General features: G+C 44.2%; 1 protein-coding gene and 1 long non-coding RNA gene across 2 annotated transcripts in view; one reads left to right on the forward strand and one right to left on the reverse strand.

Annotated features, from left to right (window-relative positions):
* Positions 1 to 20,167, reverse strand: part of LOC135056086 (uncharacterized) — a 237,576-nt gene that overhangs the window by 197,467 nt on the left and 19,942 nt on the right. The window lies entirely within an intron of this gene.
* Positions 10,766 to 20,167, forward strand: part of IL7R (interleukin 7 receptor) — a 130,444-nt gene continuing 121,042 nt past the window's right edge. The window contains exon 1 of the mRNA XM_063960813.1: positions 10,766 to 10,874. Coding sequence (XP_063816883.1) covers positions 10,790 to 10,874 — 85 coding nt within the window. The 5' untranslated portion in view covers positions 10,766 to 10,789. The remainder of the gene's footprint in view (positions 10,875 to 20,167) is intronic.

Consider the following 20,167-nt stretch of genomic DNA (forward strand, 5'->3'; position numbering starts at 1 on the left):
GAATCCGACAAAACATTTTAAGGGAGGTTTTGCCAAAATGCGTCCGAATCCAAAACACGGCTGCGGAACCGAATCCAAAACCAAAACACAAATCCCGAAAATTGTCCGGTGCACATCTCTAGTAAACATGGGACCCCTTTCAGTTCGTAGTTCGGGTATTTTGTTTTTTTATTTTAACAAGTACGTGGATTACAACTAGAAAGAAGAGAACCGATCTACACCGGATTGATTGTTTGTAAGTATATATTTTATTTGCAGGTACCCTATGAATTCTACTGGAGAAGAGGACCGAGGGGCTCCGTGTCAACATAGGTAAGTATGTATGTATGTAAGTGTGCATGTATGTACATTAAAGTTGTACTTTCACGGTGTCTGTATTTTGTTTTTATTTGGGTATTTTTTTGTAGTATAACTACAGGTACCAGCGGGTCCGTTTCCCCCCATCATGCTGGTACTTGTGGTTCTCCAAGTACCAGCTTGCGGGGGAGGCTTGCTGGGACTTGTAGTTCTGCTACAAAAAACAATATTCTTTTTTTACACAAAAGGCTATCAGCTTCCCATCCACCGCCCACGGATGGGGAGGACAGCCTCGGGCTTCACCCCTGGTCCTTGGGTGGCTGGAGGGGGGACCCCTTGATTTAAGGGGTCCCCACTCCTCCAGGGTACCCCGGCCAGGGGTGACTAGTTGGGGATTTAATGCCAGGGCCGCAGGGACCAATATATGTGTCCCCCGGCTGTGGCATTATCTCTCTGACTAGTGGAGCCCGGTGCTGGTGTTAAAAATACGGGGTACCCCTACGTCTTTTGTCGCCCATATTTTTGGCACCAGAACCAGGCGCAGAGCCCGGTGCTGGTTGTTTAAATATGGGGAACCCTATGCATTTGTTTCCCTGTATTTTTACAACCAGGACCGGCTTAAAGAGCCCGAGGCTGGTTATGCTAAGAAGGGAGGACACCACGCAAATTTTTTTTTTACATTTGTCACCTAAACAGACCCTTTCCCACTTATAACCATGCACGGATCTCACTGATCCGTGCATGATTATCCAAACTCGCCAGGAAAAAACAGGTCTATTTTTTTGCTGTTTTTTTTTTAACAATTCGCAAAAAAATATACCCGCAATTGAGCATTCAGAGACAAACACCCAAATATGAATGAATAGTAAATTCCCATGTTGTATGAACAAACAGCCGTGTTTGGCCGAAGGTCTATTCATTCATATTTCTGATCTCTGCCATGAAAACCATTACGAATAGCCCCAACACTGCCGAGATTTGTGCTTAGTAAATTCCTGTTTTGCCATTTAGAAACAAAAACCAAAATCGGACAAAATCGGGACTTTAGTAAATAAACCCCTAAGACTCTTAACTTTAAAAAAGCTAATATTAACATGCTGGAAAACGCATTAAAGGACATAGATTGGGAAACTTTGCTTCAGGGAAAAAACATGTCCGAAATGTGGGATGTTTTTAAAAAGATGCTTGACAAATATACCCAAAAGTGCAACCCCTTGGGCAGTAAAAATAAGAGTGTTAAATTCAAACCAATGTGGTTAAACAAAAAAGTTAAGGAAGAAATGGATGAAAAGAGGCGAGCATTCAAAGCTTTCAATTAAGACGGGAAGGCAGAGTCATTCCAGTACTACAAGGAATGTAACATAAAATGCAAAAAGGAAATCAGAGCAGCTAAAATAGAAAACGAAAAGCAAATCGCTAAGGAGAATAAAACTAACCCTATAAAATTATTTAAGTACATAAATGGTAAGAGGCTACAAAAAGAAAATATAGGACCATTAAAAAATGAACTGGGATTCTTGATAAATGACGACAATGAAAAATCTGAAATATTGAACACATTTTTCTCATCAGTGTTTACTAGAGAGGCTCAGATTGTGGGATTAGTAACCATAACAGTAGTATTGATAAAGACCAATTTCTTAATACTTATCTGTCTGAGGAAGTAGTTCGTGAACGATTAAAAAAGATGAAGGCTAATAAATCTCCTGGTCCAGATGGCCTACATCCTAGGGTACTGATGGAGCTAAATCTGAAATAGCAAGGCCGCTGTATCTGATTTTCACCGAGTCACTTAGATCAGGCATGATACCAAAGGACTGGCGTATAGCGGATGTAGTCCCAATATTTATAAACTGTAGTAAACTTCATCCTGGTAACTATAGACTGGTTAGTCTGACATCAATAGTAAGGAAACTATTGGAAAGTATACTAAGGGACAGCATACACGATTACTTAGAGAACTCCCATGCTTTTAATAAGAAGAACCAGCATGATTTTGTGAGAAATAGGTCATGCCAAACTAATTTGATTAGCTTCTATGAGACAGTAAGCGACAATCTTGACCAGGGTAATGCAGTAGATGTGGTCTATCTGGATTCTGCAAAAGCTTTTGAACAGTACCTCACAGGAGGCTGATTTTCAAATTAAGGGAGCTCGGTATAGCAGACACTTTTTGTACATGGGTGAGTAATTAGCTTGATAACAGGGAACAGTGAGTGGTGATTAATGGGATGTTTTCCACCTCGGCTAAAGTAATTAGTGGAATATCGCAGAGTTCTGTGCTGGGGCCCAGTGTCGGACTGTAGCAGGTAGGGCCCACCAGGGGAATGCAGTGGTATGGACCCATGTTTAGGGGTGTAGCCAGTCTGCTGAGGGGGTGTGGCCTGCCACCTCATTGGTTTGACTAACAATTAGAGAGTGCAACGTGTGGGCCCCTTCATAAATATATACAGTAAATTCAGCTACTGCATGCATGATAATGTACCAGATTAATAACAGCAATGCACTGTAGAAAATACACAATAGTCCAGTATAAGGTAACGTATGTACAGTATAATATATAATTCAAGTGCACAGTCTAGAACCTGATCCTTAGAGGAGGAGGTGGGCCCCCAGGCAGTGGGGCCCACCAATGGTTTCCCCTGTACCCCTGTGGGCCAGTTCATGCCTGCTGGGGCTACTATTATTTACTATATTTATTAATGATTCAGGAGAAGAACTAGAAAGCAAAGTGTAAATTTTTGCAGACGATACTAAAATAAGTAGGGTAATCAATCAAGTCAGATGTGGGTGTGGAATCTCTTCAGAGCAATTTATTTAAACTGGAACTTTAGGCATGCACCATGAAATGGTGTATGAGGTTTAACGTGGAAAAATGTAAAGTTATGCACTTTGGGACTAAGAATAAAAATGCAACCTACCAATTAAATGGGGAAAAAATAGGGGAAACTGTATTAGAAAAGGATTTGGGGGTGTTTATTGATAGTAGATTTAGCGGCAACACACAATGTCACAGTGCAGCAACAAAGGCAAATAAGGTGTTAAGGGCCCCATACACTAGGACGATAATGCCCGATTTCATCCGATTTCGGGCATTCGGCCCGATATATCGGACGAAATCTGGCATTTTGGAGGTGTTTCTGATCCGATGCGCGTTCCTGTGAGCATCGGATCGGATCCTCCAGGTTGAATGTGCTGCACATTCAATCATGTCTGACCCTGCTGGCAAAAAAGACAGCATACGATGTATCTTGGGCGATCCTGCCTCCCCGGAAGGCTGCCGGGGTGATTGCCTGCGACATGTCAGATGGACACGTCGCATAAGTGTATGGGGCCCTTTAGCATGCATTAAACGGGGAATTGAGACAAGGGATGAGAGCGTAATCCTGCCACTGTACAAATCATTGGTACGGCCGCATCTTGGGGGTCATTCCGAGTTGATCACTAGCTGTTTTCGGTCGCAGTGCAGCGTTCAGGCAAAAAAGCGTCACTTCTGCGCATGCGTATGCTGTGCAATGCGCACGCGCGACGTACTTTCACAACAGCCTAAGAAGTTACACACAGGCTCTAGCGAAGCTTTTCAGTCGCACTGCTGACCGCAGAGTGATTTACATAAAGTGGGCGATTCTGGGTGTGAACTGACCGTTTTCAGGGAGTGATCGTAAAAAAGCAGGCGTGGCTGGAAAAACGCAGGCATGGTTCTTTTGACCATACTTAGCTACCGTATAATATTATATCAATGTCATACATATATTATATCATTGTCATACTACACTTGGATTTATCTAATAAATCTCACTTACTTTATACTGTGCGGCGACTCATACCTTACTCTCCCGTCTGGGACTCTCATTGTGTTGGGTCATGCCATGTTCCTTGCAATGGATCCCTAACAGGAACCATGGTTTGAGATCAAGCACAATGGCGCAACCATTAGTCAGCTTCATAGGGGTGATGGCTACTAAAGGACGCCACTGAATCCCCTACCACAAATATGAAGGATGTATCTGAGACATCTTTCATCTGCATGATGCTCCTGGCAATTGCGGGTATTAGCAGACGCAGTCACTGCTTTCCCCCACTCTCTGGCCTACCCACATGCGCTGTGCCTTCAGCCAGCCCAGCAGCTCCCGTCCCCTGCTGTTTCCTCCCCTCCTCTTCCTTCCCTCACTCCTATCCGGGCACAGAGTAGCTCCACCCCCAAGATGAGACAGACTGAGGGCGGGATGTACAAAGAAGGCAGAATACATTCAACCGCAATTCACATTGATACTAATCGCATATATACTGACATATGCAATTAGTATCGCAAAGCCGCTGGGTGAGAGGGTGTGGGCGGGACTCCACCACCTCCTAGCCCCGGGAGGTGACATCTGCAGGGAGTCCCATCTCCCCTTCCCCCACGTTTGCCTATGAAAGGAGTATGGGCAACCCGAGTCCCCATTTACAGAACAATGGGTTAGAAAGAATATTCCGGCTCAGGCACATTTTTTTAATCCTTCCAGATGAATTTGCTATATGAGGATAGAAGAGTCAACTCAATGGGGCACTGACATGGGGAGTGTCTACAAGAGGTATAAAAATATGGGAAGATCATTAATTTTAAGAGCATGTATGAGACATACCCAAGAGATTAAGGCCCCCATTTATCAAACCTTTGAGAGTGATAAATAGCAGGGTGATAAAGTACCAGCCAATCAGCTCCTAACTGACATGTTACAGGCTGGGTTTGAAAAATGACAGTTAGGAGCTGTTTGGTTGGTACTTTGTCACTGTGCTATTTATTACTCTACAAGGCTTGATAAATCTGGGCCTAAATACTTTCTCCATTGTGTCAAATCTTGATTGATAGCTTTAAATAGTGGAGGGTAGTTAGCCTTATAACTTGTCATTTGTTTTATTGCAGGGAATACTTCTCAATGTTTTAGAGGGCTTTAGAGACTTAAGAGCATTGTGAATTTCTTGATCTGAAATAGGGAGCCCAAGCTTGATTGCAGTATAGGGATCCAGAGAGGGTAGGCCACATGAAGAAAGTGTTCTCCCTTGTGAGAAGGCAAGTCGGGGCCCTGCTTTTAAATATTGCATAATTGTTCATAATATGCTTTAAATACATTATTAATTTTGGCTGGGTTATATTTGCATGAACCAGTCTCATCCAAGAAAGATGGAATGGTGCATGCAGCTTTATGGGCTTTTAATCTATTAGCAAGAATGGTATCCGCCTTCTTACTCTTCGGGCTGAGCCAATGGAGAGATTTCTCCATTTTGTCAGAGAGAACTGCATTAATTTCACCCCTGGCCAAGATTACAGTAGATTGCTAGAACGTTTTCTAATGGGATTGGATTTGTGAATGTTCTCCAAGGTCAGTTCTGCCAACCTGAGCTTCTGTTCCCTATTCCAGAGGGAGGCGTAACTAAACATTTGGCCACCATGGGTAACCGATTTATGGGCTTCCCAGATGAGAAATTGTGGCCTTTATTTTGTCTTGAAATTAAGGTATTTTGAGGAGGGTGTAATTCAACTTCCAGGAGAGCCGAAAAACCAGCATGTTCCGGAGGTTAAATGAAGAAATAATACTGGAGTGGTCAGACCAGGGGTTGGGTAGAATAGAGGAGTCCATGAAGTATGTGGAGGCCATAGTACAACACAGAATAAGGCCAATTATGGAGTATGTGCAGTGTAGGGGAGAAGTGTAGTCTTTCACTTTAGTAGTAATCAGTATTCTTATGAGTCAGCCCACGTAGTAACAGTTGCAGGACAGAAAAAACCCAGTAACAATGCATAAATGTTATTCACGCCTAAAATAGTAACACACAGCTCAAAACGCAGACGCAGCTGCAAAGAAGGGTCAGGTATTCAGAACTGTGAGTAAGTGGAAATTCTATTTATCATTTCATCAACTCCTACACAGCTGCAAGCCTCTGGCTTTTTTTAAAGAGGAGTTACTGTAAGTGTGAGAATATATTGCATGTAATCTGTCAGCTGAGGCAAGATTTACTATAGAACCGTCATGTAAAAAATGCTGTTTCATTGCTGTATATTTTCCGGTAGCTTGAAAAGCACACAGATTTACTAAAGGATAAATCACTGTAAAAACGGGGAGAAAAAAACCCAAAAACACTTTTTTACAAAGAAATGATTTTTACCTAATAAAAATACAATCTGCAAACATGCTAATTCTGCCTTTTGCCCCCCCCCCCCATAGGCAGAGTTTCTTATCGCTGCGGTGTCTGTCCCAGCTGGCGCTGAGGTCCGCCCACACTGCATCAACGCATTGCCCCTTATGGCATGCTGCCGTCACCAGGTGTTACCATCTGCAGCACATTGCTGTCTTTGTTTAGCATTCTCTGCAACAGGCTGCTGGTCTCTCTCTACAGCATGCTCCACGCCAGATGTCCCTCCAGAATCGGTCTAAGGGCGCAGTCATGCTGTATTCTATCACCTGAGTACTTTCAGCCACTCAGCACACTGCTTCTAGTCAGCTGACCGCAACAACCAATGGACTGACAATAGTTCCTATAAAGGGAGCTTCCTAAACACTCTCAAACTGCCAGTACAATGTTGCTTCTCCAGAAGTCAAGGCACTCTGCTGAGCTACTTGATACTTTGTGTCAGTCCGGTTCCAGTCTGGTCACCAATCCAGTCACTTATCTGGTTCCAATCTGGTCACTAATCCGGTCAACTATCCGGTTCCAGACCAGTCACCAATCCGGTTCCAGTCTGATTCCAGTTCGGTCACTGTTCCAGTTCCTGTTCAATAAAGTTTACCATTGTACCTGATCACGCCTTTGGGCTCACCTCTACTAAAGCATCTTCATTACAGTCCAAGTCCACTAGTCTGCTGCCTCTGCTGTCCCTCTCTGCTTCCTAGCTTTGTGAGCAGAAGCTGTATCAAGCCTCCCAGCTTCTTCCACGCTCCATTTCTGACAGTTCCACCCACTCACACCTTCGCCAACCAGATCCAACCCTCAGATGTGACATATATTATTTGATATATTTTAATGGTACACATAATTTTGTAATATTGTTGAGCCCACCTACTGAGTTGTACATTATTCTGTAGTGTAGCTGTAAGTGTAAATGACTTTACTATACTTGTCTAAAACAGACAAGTGGAGATGTTGCCCATAGCAACCAATCAAATTCTATCGTTCATTTTTCATAATGCAATAGAAATGAAAGCTAAAATTTGATTGGCTGCTAATAGCTATGGGCAACACCATCCCTTTGCATTTTTAGAATCTTTAGTACTGTGATTCTACCCCTAAGCCTATTCTCTTGATCCAACGTAATCTATACTTTTGCAATGAAAACGCAGATTTCCGTTTATGAATAATAGTTAGAGATGTGCGCCAGACCATTTTTGCTGGATTTGGTTTTGGTCTGATTCATCATCCATCTTTGGATTTGGATTTGCCAAACCACCGTAACTGGTTTTGGATTTTTTTTTCAAAAACTGACAAAAAAAGCTAAAATCTCATAATTTGGGGCTTTTTTGTTCTAGAGTAGTATTAACCTCAATAACATTAATTTCCAGTCAATATATATATAGGGAAATTGTGTCTTTAGGGGGCGCCTATTGTGAAAATTTGTGTATTTTAACACCCTTCATAGAACATCAAAACATTTGTCTATGGTACAGAAATTGGTCTATTTGTTATAACCTATTGTACATTGAATACAATCACAGTACTTAATCTTCAAAGTATATATATGTTATTGAAGTACTTTCTAAAAATTCTTAAAATAAATCAATAGAACAATAATTTTGTGCTAATACATAGGTGCACTTATATTCCTATATGACTGAAAAACAGCTCTTGTCTTTCGCCTTAAATCCAGACACTATATCAATGAATGTGTTTCATCATTTATGACTTCATCAGGGGTGTATTACAAAATGGGTCTGTATTAATGGACTCTTTGTTAGTAGTGTGGTCCTTTTCAATTGGATTTTCAAGCAAATTTGTGTCTTTAGTGGAGCTTAATCAGACTCTTCCTCCTATCCAAAAAATGGATTGAGTGGCTGATTATAAATTGGCCCTCATGTACTTAATGTCCTTTTTGACAACTATAATTTGCGGTTAACAGTCCCAGTCAATTAATTTGAAATTTGAGAGATAGGATTTTAATATAAAGTCCTCCTAAAAATTAATACACACACATACATACATATATATATATATATATATATACACATATATATATATATATATATATATATATATATTTAAAACTTGCAGCATGGTTCAAACTGCATGGATCACAGAGCTTATAAATGCATGAGAACAAAGTGCACTAGGGTAAAGCACATCACCCAGTACAATTTACAGCAGAGTACAGCGCAGCATACAGCAACTTGCAGCGTAACACCTATACAGTCACTATAGAGCACAGCCACTTGTGGACACAGCACACCTAATACAGCACAGTATAGTGCAGCAAATGGCAGCGTGCACTGTGTCCCCTATACACGTCACTATACAGCACAGGCACAGCCACTTCTGGACACGGTACACTAATACAGCAGAGTCAGCGCAGCAAACGGAAGCGTGCACTGTGCCCTCTATACACAGTAACTATAGAGCACAGGCACAGCCACTTGTGGACACAGAATATCATAATACTGCTTTTCCACCAAAATCCTGGGTCCCGGATTTTTTACCCAGCATTTTGCTGGGTCTCACTCAGCAATGCCCCCATTTCCACTGCACTGTATTCCCGGGTTTTTTCCATGTTGACACCACTTCCACTGAATACGGAAAACCCGGGAGACAGTGACAGCATGGACACAGTCATTATACAGCACAGACACAGCCACTTGTGTACATACTGTAGTACATATAATACAGACTCTGCTGTATTGGATGTACTATGTAGACAAGTGGCTGTGCCTGTGCTGTATAATGACTGTGTCCATGCTGTCACTGTGCACAGCATATGGCAGCGTGCACTGTGTCCCCTATACAGCACAAGCACAGCCACTTTATGTAAAATGGTGCCAAGTCCCGGTCCTGGTGCCTTATATAGAATACAACTCCCGCGAGAATCCCAGTGACAAACATTTGCAAACATCTGGTAAGCCATCAGCCATACCAAGGCATCTCTGCTTTGGTGGACCTATGCTACATGATAATTGCACCCAGGCTGCTATAAGAAATTGTGGGGCCTGGGACAGACCAAATAGACAGAGAGAGGCAGTGGGTGACAGGCAGAGGGTCACAGGAGAGGCAGAGGGTGACGTGCAGAAGGAAACAGAGAGAGGCAGAGGTTGACGGACAGAGGCAGTGGGTGACAGGCAGAGGCATATAACCTGTGCTAGTCATGTGACTCTTATTGTTGTGCATTTCTCGAGCCCCAGGATCCCTACTATGTCCCCATCTCACCAATCCAGAACGGCAGGTTCAGACAGTGCTGATGTCACCACTAGTACATCAGGGCAGGCATTGCGTAGCAACTCCTTCACATGGGGCATGCTGGGAGTTGCAGTTCCAGCTGCCTGACTACATCCCTAGTTTGCAATGCCCGACTGTGCAATGACGGCGTACTATAATGAGTCACTCTGACTCATTATAGTGGCAGACTCTGCAGGCTTATTCGTTGCGATGGGCTCTGGTGCAATGCACCAGATGCACCGCCGCTAGTTCAGTCAGAACCCTCTGTCTGGGCCTGGGACTCCAGTCCCGGCAGTACCCCCCAATGGCAGCCCTGATAGCACCTACAGTACTTTGGGTCATATGTTAATGTATTTCTAAATTTAGAGCTAACATTTAGCACACCATCCAACTACTCATCCTATCCATGCCTCTCACAACAGTGATACATAGAATGGGAGCTGCTCAAATCAATTTAATCATCATAAGTGCATGTAAGGGAGGGGTTAGTCCAGGCTAGAAAAGAACAAACATAATTCCCCCAGCACACAGTAAATAGGCCAGCAAATGATTTACATGCAACCATAACTACATCTAAAGACACACTGCACAAAATCTGAAGACGCCGTGGATAAAATACACCCCTTCTGCACATATATGGTGTATGATGAATCTTACCAGCAGTCTCACTAAGGACATTGGGGGAACTGCATCAAACATTCTAAAGCGGGAGAAAGTGGACAAGTGTAAAAGTTGATGATAGCTACCAATCAGCATCTAGCTATCAGTTTATAGAACACCCTTGATAAATGCTAGCTGGAAGCTAGTCCACTTCTCCTCTCGTTAGAAGGCTTGATACATCTCCCCCTCTCTCTCTCATAGAACTCAGCGTGCTACACTGGGGAGGTCCTGGCCACATCACACCAAGTTATATCAGTGTATTTAGGAACTGTTCTCCGGGTAATTTCCTCCCTAGTGCTATAACCTCATTGGTACATTTCTATTTCCTCCTGGCTGTGGTTACCTGAGAAGTGCATGTAAGAGCTTGTGGTGAAAACAGATAACAGAGGCAGTGTTTCAGCAGAGAGCAGAATCACTTCTCTATAGTGGCTGCAAGATGCGCTCCTCAGCCCTCGGAATAATCCTCTGCCTACTGGTCCAGCCATCTATGGAGGAAAGCGGCGATTTCCCCGAGACTGACTGTAAATATTGTGCATTTATTTTCTCTACTGTACTTTTCATTTCTAAGCTGATAGTTAATGAAATGGTCTATATATGTAAACTGCCCTGTATTTCCCCTCAACAATTCTGTTATAAACGTAACTTCGAAGCATTACTTTTTCTGGTTCAATGGGGTTTTTATGTTTGTCATATTGATTCCCCTTCCCCACATGTGGATAAACTCTACTCAATATACACTTTTTACTCTTTCCATGGTCCTTTTAGGTTACTCTAAAATCATTGCCCCTAAAAATCATGATTGTTATTGCATCTTACTGACATCCCTCCTGATACCTGAAATTTGATGCGGGGTTTTGCCTGAAATCACCTGTTGAAATGATCACCATTGCACACATAACCAGTCCCCATCTTTACTACATCTGTAACCATGGGAACAGTAAGCACAGTCCACTCTCTGTTTAGATAATTGCAGATCTTAAGGCGGGTACACACTGACAGATATATCTGCCGATCAATTGATCGGCAGTCGGCAGATATATCTATGGACGGATTGGGCAGTGTGTTGAGTATACACACTGCCCAATCCGTCGGGGACTGACTGTCAATCACCGCCGGCCGCCGCAGCTTGTGTACGGGCGATCGGCCGACCGCCCCTACACACACAGCGACGCGCCAATATATCGGTAGATATATTGGCCGTCGGCTGTGCTGCGGGGCCGACGCGATATGTCTGTGAACGACGGAGTTCACAGACATATGAGCCGTACACACTGGCCGACGGACCCACGATATATCGACCAGTTCAAGAGAACGGACGATATATCGGCCAGTGTGTACCCACCTTTAAACTGTGGAAGGTCTCTCATTTACTGTACTTGCCATATGGTAGCAACAGTTCAATTAAGGTTAAGTAAAGTTTAGTAAATAATAGTTCATAATGAATTTATTTAATCAGCTTTTGACTGGTGGTACACTTTTAGAATTTTGCTTAACAATTTACTTAAACTACACTGTTGTCCAATGTTTTCATAGAATATTCGTACACAGAAAGAACAACCTATACAGGCTTGTTATAGTCAAAGTGTTTAGAAAACAGATTGTTTAATTATGATTGCTTGTTTTGTCCACACACTGACTAAACAATGCAATTGCTTGTAAGTACTAGTAAGAATGACCAAAATGCTCAAAAATGTAGTTTACAGTAGTGGTGGTTAAGCCATCAGTGCACTATATGTAATATGTCAGACATACTGGGCCAGCGATCACAGTAACCTGTTATATGCAGCAGTAGGGCCAGCCATACATAGTGCAGTGTGTAATACATCAGACATATACAGGGCCAGTGATCACAGTAACCTGTTATATTCAGGAGTAGGGCCAGCCATACATAGTGCAGTGTACTGTATGTAATAGAACAGACATATACAGGACCAGCGATCACAGTAACCAGTTATATGCGGCAGTAGGGCCAGCCATACATAGTGCAGTGTACTGTATGTAATAGAACAGACATATACAGGGCCAGTGATCACAGTAACCAGTTATATGCGGCAGTAGGGCCAGCCATACATAGTGCAGTGTACTGTATGTAATACGTCAGTCATACACAGTGTCAGTGATCACAGTAACCTGTTATATTCAGCAGCAGGGCCAGCCATACATAGTGCAGTTTACTGTATGTAATACAACAGACATATACAGGGCCAGTGATCACAGTAACCAGTTATATGCAGCAGTAGGGCCAGCCATACATAGTGCAGTGTACTGTATGTAATAGAACAGACATATACAGGACCAGCGATCACAGTAACCAGTTATATGCAGCAGTAGGGCCAGCCATACATAGTGCAGTGTACTGTATGTAATAGAACAGACATATACAGGACCAGCGATCACAGTAACCAGTTATATGCGGCAGTAGGGCCAGCCATACATAGTGCAGTGTACTGTATGTAATAGAACAGACATATACAGGGCCAGTGATCACAGTAACCAGTTATATGCGGCAGTAGGGCCAGCCATACATAGTGCAGTGTACTGTATGTAATACGTCAGTCATACACAGTGTCAGTGATCACAGTAACCTGTTATATTCAGCAGCAGGGCCAGCCATACATAGTGCAGTGTACTGTATGTAATACGTCAGTCATACACAGTGTCAGTGATCACAGTAACCTGTTATATTCAGCAGCAGGGCCAGCCATACATAGTGCAGTGTACTGTATGTAATACAACAGACATATACAGGGCCAGTGATCACAGTAACCTGGTATATGCGGCAGTAGCACCAGCCATACATAGTGCAGTGTATATAGTACATCAGACATATACAGGACCAGCGATCACAGTAACCTGTTATATGCAGCAGTAGGGCCAGCCATACATAGTGCAGTGTACTGTATGTAATAGAACAGACATATACAGGGCCAGTGATCACAGTAACCAGTTATATGCGGCAGTAGTGCCAGCCATACATAGTGCAGTGTGTGTAATACAACAGACATATACAGGGCCAGTGATCACAGTAACCTGTTATATTCAGCAGCAGGGCCAGCCATACATAGTGCAGTGTACTGTATGTAATACAACAGACATATACAGGGCCAGTGATCACAGTAACCTGTTATATTCAGCAGTAGGGCCAGCCATACATAGTGCAGTGTACTGTATGTAATAGAACAGACATATACAGGGCCAGTGATCACAGTAACCTGTTATATGCGGCAGTAGGGTCAGCCATACATAGTGCAGTGTATGTAATACATCAGACATATACAGTGCCAGATTAAGGTCCACATGGGCCTGGAGCTGAAAATTATGAAGGGCCTATTTTGTGCCTTGGCAGGATGTGTGACAAGCGCTGTGGCGGTATGACTAGTCATGTGCGGGGGTGACCAATGTGGTGTGGGTGTGGTTTACATAAGGGCCTGGCTATCTCTATGATGAACATAGCTAGCGCCTACCTTCAACTACTTAATATTGCAGCTATAACAAGAAAATGTTTGTGACCACAACACTGGCGTGCGCAGCACATTTTATTAGGGGGTGCACCGTCGGAGGGGTGTGCCTAGCACTGCCTTTTGGGCATGTTTAGTACAATCTATTGATGGTCAACACCAGGGGCGGATTGTGAACAAAAAGCGGCCCTGGAAAAATTTGTACTAGTGGCCCCACTTGGGCAGCACCAGAGGTGTAAGGTCTAGCCATGGGCCATGGCAGCAGCACCCTCCCCCCAAGACTTTCTCGATAGTGGGGATGTCCAGCATCAGGGGGAAGTTAAAAGGAAATAAAATTAAATATTATGAGCACATTATATGACACACCTTCAGAATTTAGGAAACTATATAATTCTTTAGAAAGATATATTTTCTTATTTATTACACCAACCGTATCCCAATCACTATTCACTCAATCTTATATGTCAGCCAAGCAGGCAGACAGAGCATACACTAGATCATCTGCAATCACAGGCTAAGTGGCAAAGTCATTTTCATATATGCAAATTGTTTGGCATCTTATTCATTATGTCTATAAATAGGACCACGTGTTCTCAAACAAAACAGGCCCCACGGGTGCGTCGGCCCACCGGGAATATTACCTGTGCACCCTATGGCCAATACACCTCTGGTCAACACATATAAAATATCCATCTTTGTACCAATCCTAATAAAGCAGATACATTGTCAGATGTTGTGGTGTGCACCAAACAAACACCCCTGATGGCACTCACTGCAATTACACTGCTCCTCCTCAGCCTGGTCTTGCTGCCCCTCTCTTTCCCCTGCAAGCTGCAGCAGCTTACTTACAAGTCAGTCACTCACTGACACTGACAGTCGCAGACTAGTACTGATGCTGCTGGAAAAATGAGGAACGTGTCAATGCTGCTGCCGGCCGTCTGCTAGTATTGAATTTGTCTTCCTAAGAGGAACGCTGGCTGCATGCATCAGTAGCTGGCGTTGGCATAGCATAGAAGGAGAGAGGTGTGTATGTGGCGGGTGTGACGGGTGGGCATGCGAACAACATGACGTAATCACGTCACATCACACTGTTTTTGTACATGGAGGTGGAGCTGGGAATTTGAAAGCCTGTGTCAGTGGCATCCTTGATTAACCCAGGCGTCCAGTCAGTAATGCATTCCTGACAGGGTGCAGCGCAGAGGGGACAGTAATCAGCCTGCTCGGCTATCGCTGCATCAGGCATGTGAGATCGGGGTGCCAGACATTAGGGGGTGCCTGTGCGCACCAGGCACCCCCCCTGCGCACACCTATGGACCACAATATAATACAAAGAATCGGTAATATGATACATAGAGCATCGCAGTGATCACCATATAATACAAAGTGCATCACACAGACTGCCATGTGACAAAGAGAGCACTGCAGTGAATATCATATAATACAGACCGCATCACAGTGACTGCCACATAAAGAAAATAGTTACAGTGACCAAATTATAATACACAGAGCTTTGCAGTGACTGCCATATAATACACCAATTATTAGAGTGATCTCCATTGCAATGAATGCCATATTATATACAGAACTCCCAAGACCTATTACTCCACCTCCACAGGCACCTTTACTAGCAGGAATCCCCAGTCTCCCCCCAGCTGCAGGGGGTGAAGTGCCTCTGAGTAAAGCGAGGCCTAGGTCTGATCACGTGACTGCACACCCGGAAGCATCAGGCATTCCTGGTCAGCAGCGATGAACAATGGAAAATGTTTAAATACATTTTTTATATACATTTTAACGGGTACGGGACCCAGGGTCGACAGTGTCCAGGTCGACACTCATAGGTCGACACCTATTGGTTGACAGTGGCTAGGTGGACACTAGAAATAGATCGACACTGCGATTAGGTCGACATGAACAAGAGCGACATGAAAAAAGGTCGACACAAGTTTTTTTATATGTGTTTTTGGTGTCGTTTACTTTGCAAAGTGACCGGGAACCCCAATTAGTGCACTGCGTCCCCTCGCATGGGTCACTTCGCTCATCATGCTTCAGCAAGGTTACCGTTCCCAATCGTAGTCCACGTGGATCGTAAAGTATGAAAAAGGAAAAATGTGAAAAACTCATGTCGACCTTTTTGCATGTTAACCTTTTTCATGTTGACCTATTTCTAGTGTCAACCTATTCACTGTCGACCAATGGATGTTGACCTAAGTGGTGTCAACCCAGAGCTCGGATACCCATTTTAACATATGTTTTTGACACATTAAATAATTAACAATTAGAAACTGTATATTTTTTGTATGGCAAAATCGAGAATCTACACCCGTAGTTATAGTCATAGCACAGGCACACCCAAATGGTCACAGTACTCGCACCACTTCACCTTTCTTCTTCGCTAATGGTCACAGCATTCGCAAAATCCCTTCCCCGTTGCAACCCCAATGGTTACAGTATCCACACCACAATCCCTTATGGTCACAGTACCTGCATGCACCCCTCCACCCTGTGCTGCAGGGCCGACGAGATATGTCTGTGAATGTCTTCGTTCACAGACATATTGCTGGTACACACGCGCCGATCAGTAAACGATATATATCGGCTGTTCAACTAAATGGCCGATATATCGTCCAGTGTGTACCCAGTATTTCTGACACGGACCACCTTTACTGACAGATACATACTAACATAGATTCCACTAACTGATAAACACTGACAAACTTACTAACACACACACAGCAGATAAACTTACTGACACAGACCACTTACTGACAGACATTACTTACTGACACACACAGACAGATAACTTACGGACACAGATCACTTACAGACAGACATTATTTACTGACACACACAGATAACTTACAGACACAGGCAGGGCCGGTTCCACGGTTTGCAGCGCCCCGGGCGGGCAATAGGGGCGTGGCTGAAATGTGCGGTGCGCGATGACGTCATTGCTCACCGCACAGTAAAGGTCCTCTCCACGAAGAGAAACTAGACGCTAGGCGTCTTGTTCTCTTCACGGCGGGGTACAGCGCCAGCGGGGGGCACAGCACTGACAGCAGCAGCGGATCTTGCCATGGTGCGGCGCCCTCCGGAAGGCGGCACCCTGGGCAAAAGTCCTGCTTGCCCGTGGCAAGATCCGCTACTGGACACAGACCACTTACTGAGAGACATTACTTACTGACACAGACAGATAACTTACTGACACAGGGGACATGATCAACATCTACAAATATATAAGGGGTCAATACACAGAGCTCGGGAGGGACCTGTTTTCTATAAGATCAGCACAGAGGACACGTGGTCACTCGCTTAGGTTAGAGGAGAGGAGTTTCCGCACATTGAGGCGAAAAGGTTTTTTCACAGTAAGGACAATACAAATTTGGAATTCCCTGCCTGAGAGAGTAGTAATGGCGGACTAAGGTGGTCATTCCGAGTTGTTCTCGCAACGGAGCGATTAGTCGCTAATGCGCATGCGCAATGTCCGCAGTGCGACTGCGCCAAGTAAATTTGCTATGCAGTTAGGTATTTTACTCACGGCATTACAAGGTTTTTTCTTCGTTCTGGTGATCGTAATGTTATTGACAGGAAGTGGGTGTTTCTGGGCGGAAACTGGTCGTTTTATGGGTGTGTGCGAAAAAACGCTGCCGTTTCTGGGAAAAACGCGGGAGTGGCTGAAGAAACGAGGGGAGTGTCTGGGCGAACGCTGGGCGTGTTTGTGACGTCAAACCAGGAACGACAAGCACTGAACTGATCGCAGTTGCCGAGTAAGTCTGGAGCTACTCAGAAACTGCTAAGAAGTGTCTATTCGCAATTCTGCTAATCTTTCGTTTGCAATTTTACTATGCTAAGATTCACTCCCAGTAGGCGGCGGCTTAGCGTGTGCAAAGCTGCTAAAAGCAGCTTGCGAGCGAACAACTCGGAATGAGGGCCCAAGTCTATACTTTTAAGAATGAGTTAGATAAATTCCTAATGGATAAGGATATACAGGGTTATGGTGGTAGGTCACGTACTAAAATAAAATGTAAAAAATAATAAGAATTAAAAAAAAATCCTAAAAATAATACAGCGTAGGAGCCCCCAAATGGGTTGAACTCGATGGACAAATTGTCTTATTTCAATCTCAAAAACTATGTAACTTACTGATTTACAGTGCCGTAACTAGATATTTTAGTGCTGTGTGCAATGAACATCATCGGCGCCACCCCCCCTTCCCCCCCAAATACAAAATAGGGCCAGTGCGCCAAAAATATAGAGGCAGGGCTTCATGGGGAAGGGGTGTGTCCACAGAGCACCATTTTACACATTGCGTTAGGCAGAGCTCCCTTTTACACATTAGGCAGGCAGAGTCCTCTTTTTTACACATTAGGCAGGCTGAGTCCCTCTTTTTAAACATCAGGCAGAGAGTACCACTTTCTTTACACATTACACAGGACAGTCCCCCTTTTTTACACATTACAGGAGCAGAATCCCCCTATTTTTTTTTTTTTACACATTACTCAGGACAGTCCCCCCTTTTTTACACATAAGGAAGACCGAGTCCCCCTTTTTACACATTATGCAGGCAGTCCCACTTTTTACACATTTTGCAGGCAGTCCCCCTTTCTACACATTATGCATGCAGTCCCTCTTTTTACACAAAAGGCAGACTGAGTCCCCCTTATTACACATTATGCAGGCAGTCCCTCTTTTTACACATAAGGCAGACTGAGACCCCCCCCCCTTTTTTTTTTTTACCCATTACGCAGCAGAGTCCCCTTTTTTACACATTAGGCAGGATGAGATAGGTAGGAGATAGGTGACGGCAGGCGGGAGATAGGCTGAGTCGGCAGTAAGTAGTGAGAAAGCGGCTGTATGGGTGGGGTGTGTGATGCCAGATGGTGCACCCTCAGTGCATCGCGCTGTGGGCAAAGCACCAATGGCACACACCTAGTTACGGCCCTGCTGACAGACATTACTTACTGACACACAGACAGATAATTTACGGACACAGACCACTTACTGACAGACATTACTTACTGACACACACACAGACAACTTAGTGACACAGACCACTTACTGACAGACATTACTTACCGACACACACAGACAACTTACTGACACAGACCGCTTACTGACAGACATTACTTACCGACACACATAGACAACTTACTGACACAGACCACTTACTGACAGACATTATTTACCGACACAGACATTATTTACCGACACAGACAACTTACTGACACAGACCGCTTACTGACAGACATTACTTACAGACACACACACAACTTACTGACACAGACCACTTACCGACACACACAAACACACACAACTTACTGACACTGACCGCTTACTGACAGACATTACTTACCGACACACACACAACTTACTGACACAGACCACTTTCTGACAGACATTACTTACCAACACACACACACAGACCACTTACTGACAGACATTACTTACCGACACACACACACAGACCACTTACTGACAGACATTACTTACCGACACACACACACAGACCACTTACCGACAGACACACAGACAACATACTGACACAGACGCTTACTGACAAACATTACTTACCGACACACACACTAACACAGACAACATACTGACACAGACCACTTAGTGACAGACATTACTTAGCAACACACATACACAACATACTGACACAGACCACTTACCGACAGACATTACTTAGCAACACACATACACAACATACTGACACAGACCACTTACCGACAGACATTACATACTGACACACACAAACAACTTACTGACAGACTTTACTTACCGACACACACACTACTTACTGACACAGACCACTTACTGACAGACATTACTTACTCACACACACAGACAGACAACTTACTTACACAGACCACTTACTGAAATATGGGGAGAGGGAGATCCTGATGTGTTCTGCGACTCGCCAGGTGTTGCACGTCTGCTCCAAAATACACGACCATGTTTTTCACACAGATAGTGGCCTACTCCCCCAGGACAGGTCTTTCCCCGTTTTCATTGTGCATCACACACTTCAGACCAGCCAGAGAACGATGCTTGCATTGATCTATGAGGATGAAGCTTGAGACTGGTCCAGGGGCGGAGCTTCAGAAAGTCCAGGGGCGGAGCTTTGGAAGGTCCGGGTACGGAGCTTCAGTTGAAAAAAGCTTCTGACTGGTCCGGGGGGAGGAGCTTCTGCGGGTCCTGGGGCGGAGCTTAGACAGGCCTGGGGGCAGGGCTTCTGTTGTAATGAGGACTTCACTTTGACTGGTCTGGGGGCGGCGCTTAGGCGGAATTGGGGGCGGAGCTTCGGGTGGCGCCGTGAAGCAGACTGAGCAGAGTATGAGAAAGGCAATGGGCCGCCG

The sequence above is a fragment of the Pseudophryne corroboree genome, chromosome 1 (genome assembly GCF_028390025.1).
Source record: "Pseudophryne corroboree isolate aPseCor3 chromosome 1, aPseCor3.hap2, whole genome shotgun sequence".
Taxonomy (NCBI): domain Eukaryota; kingdom Metazoa; phylum Chordata; class Amphibia; order Anura; family Myobatrachidae; genus Pseudophryne; species Pseudophryne corroboree.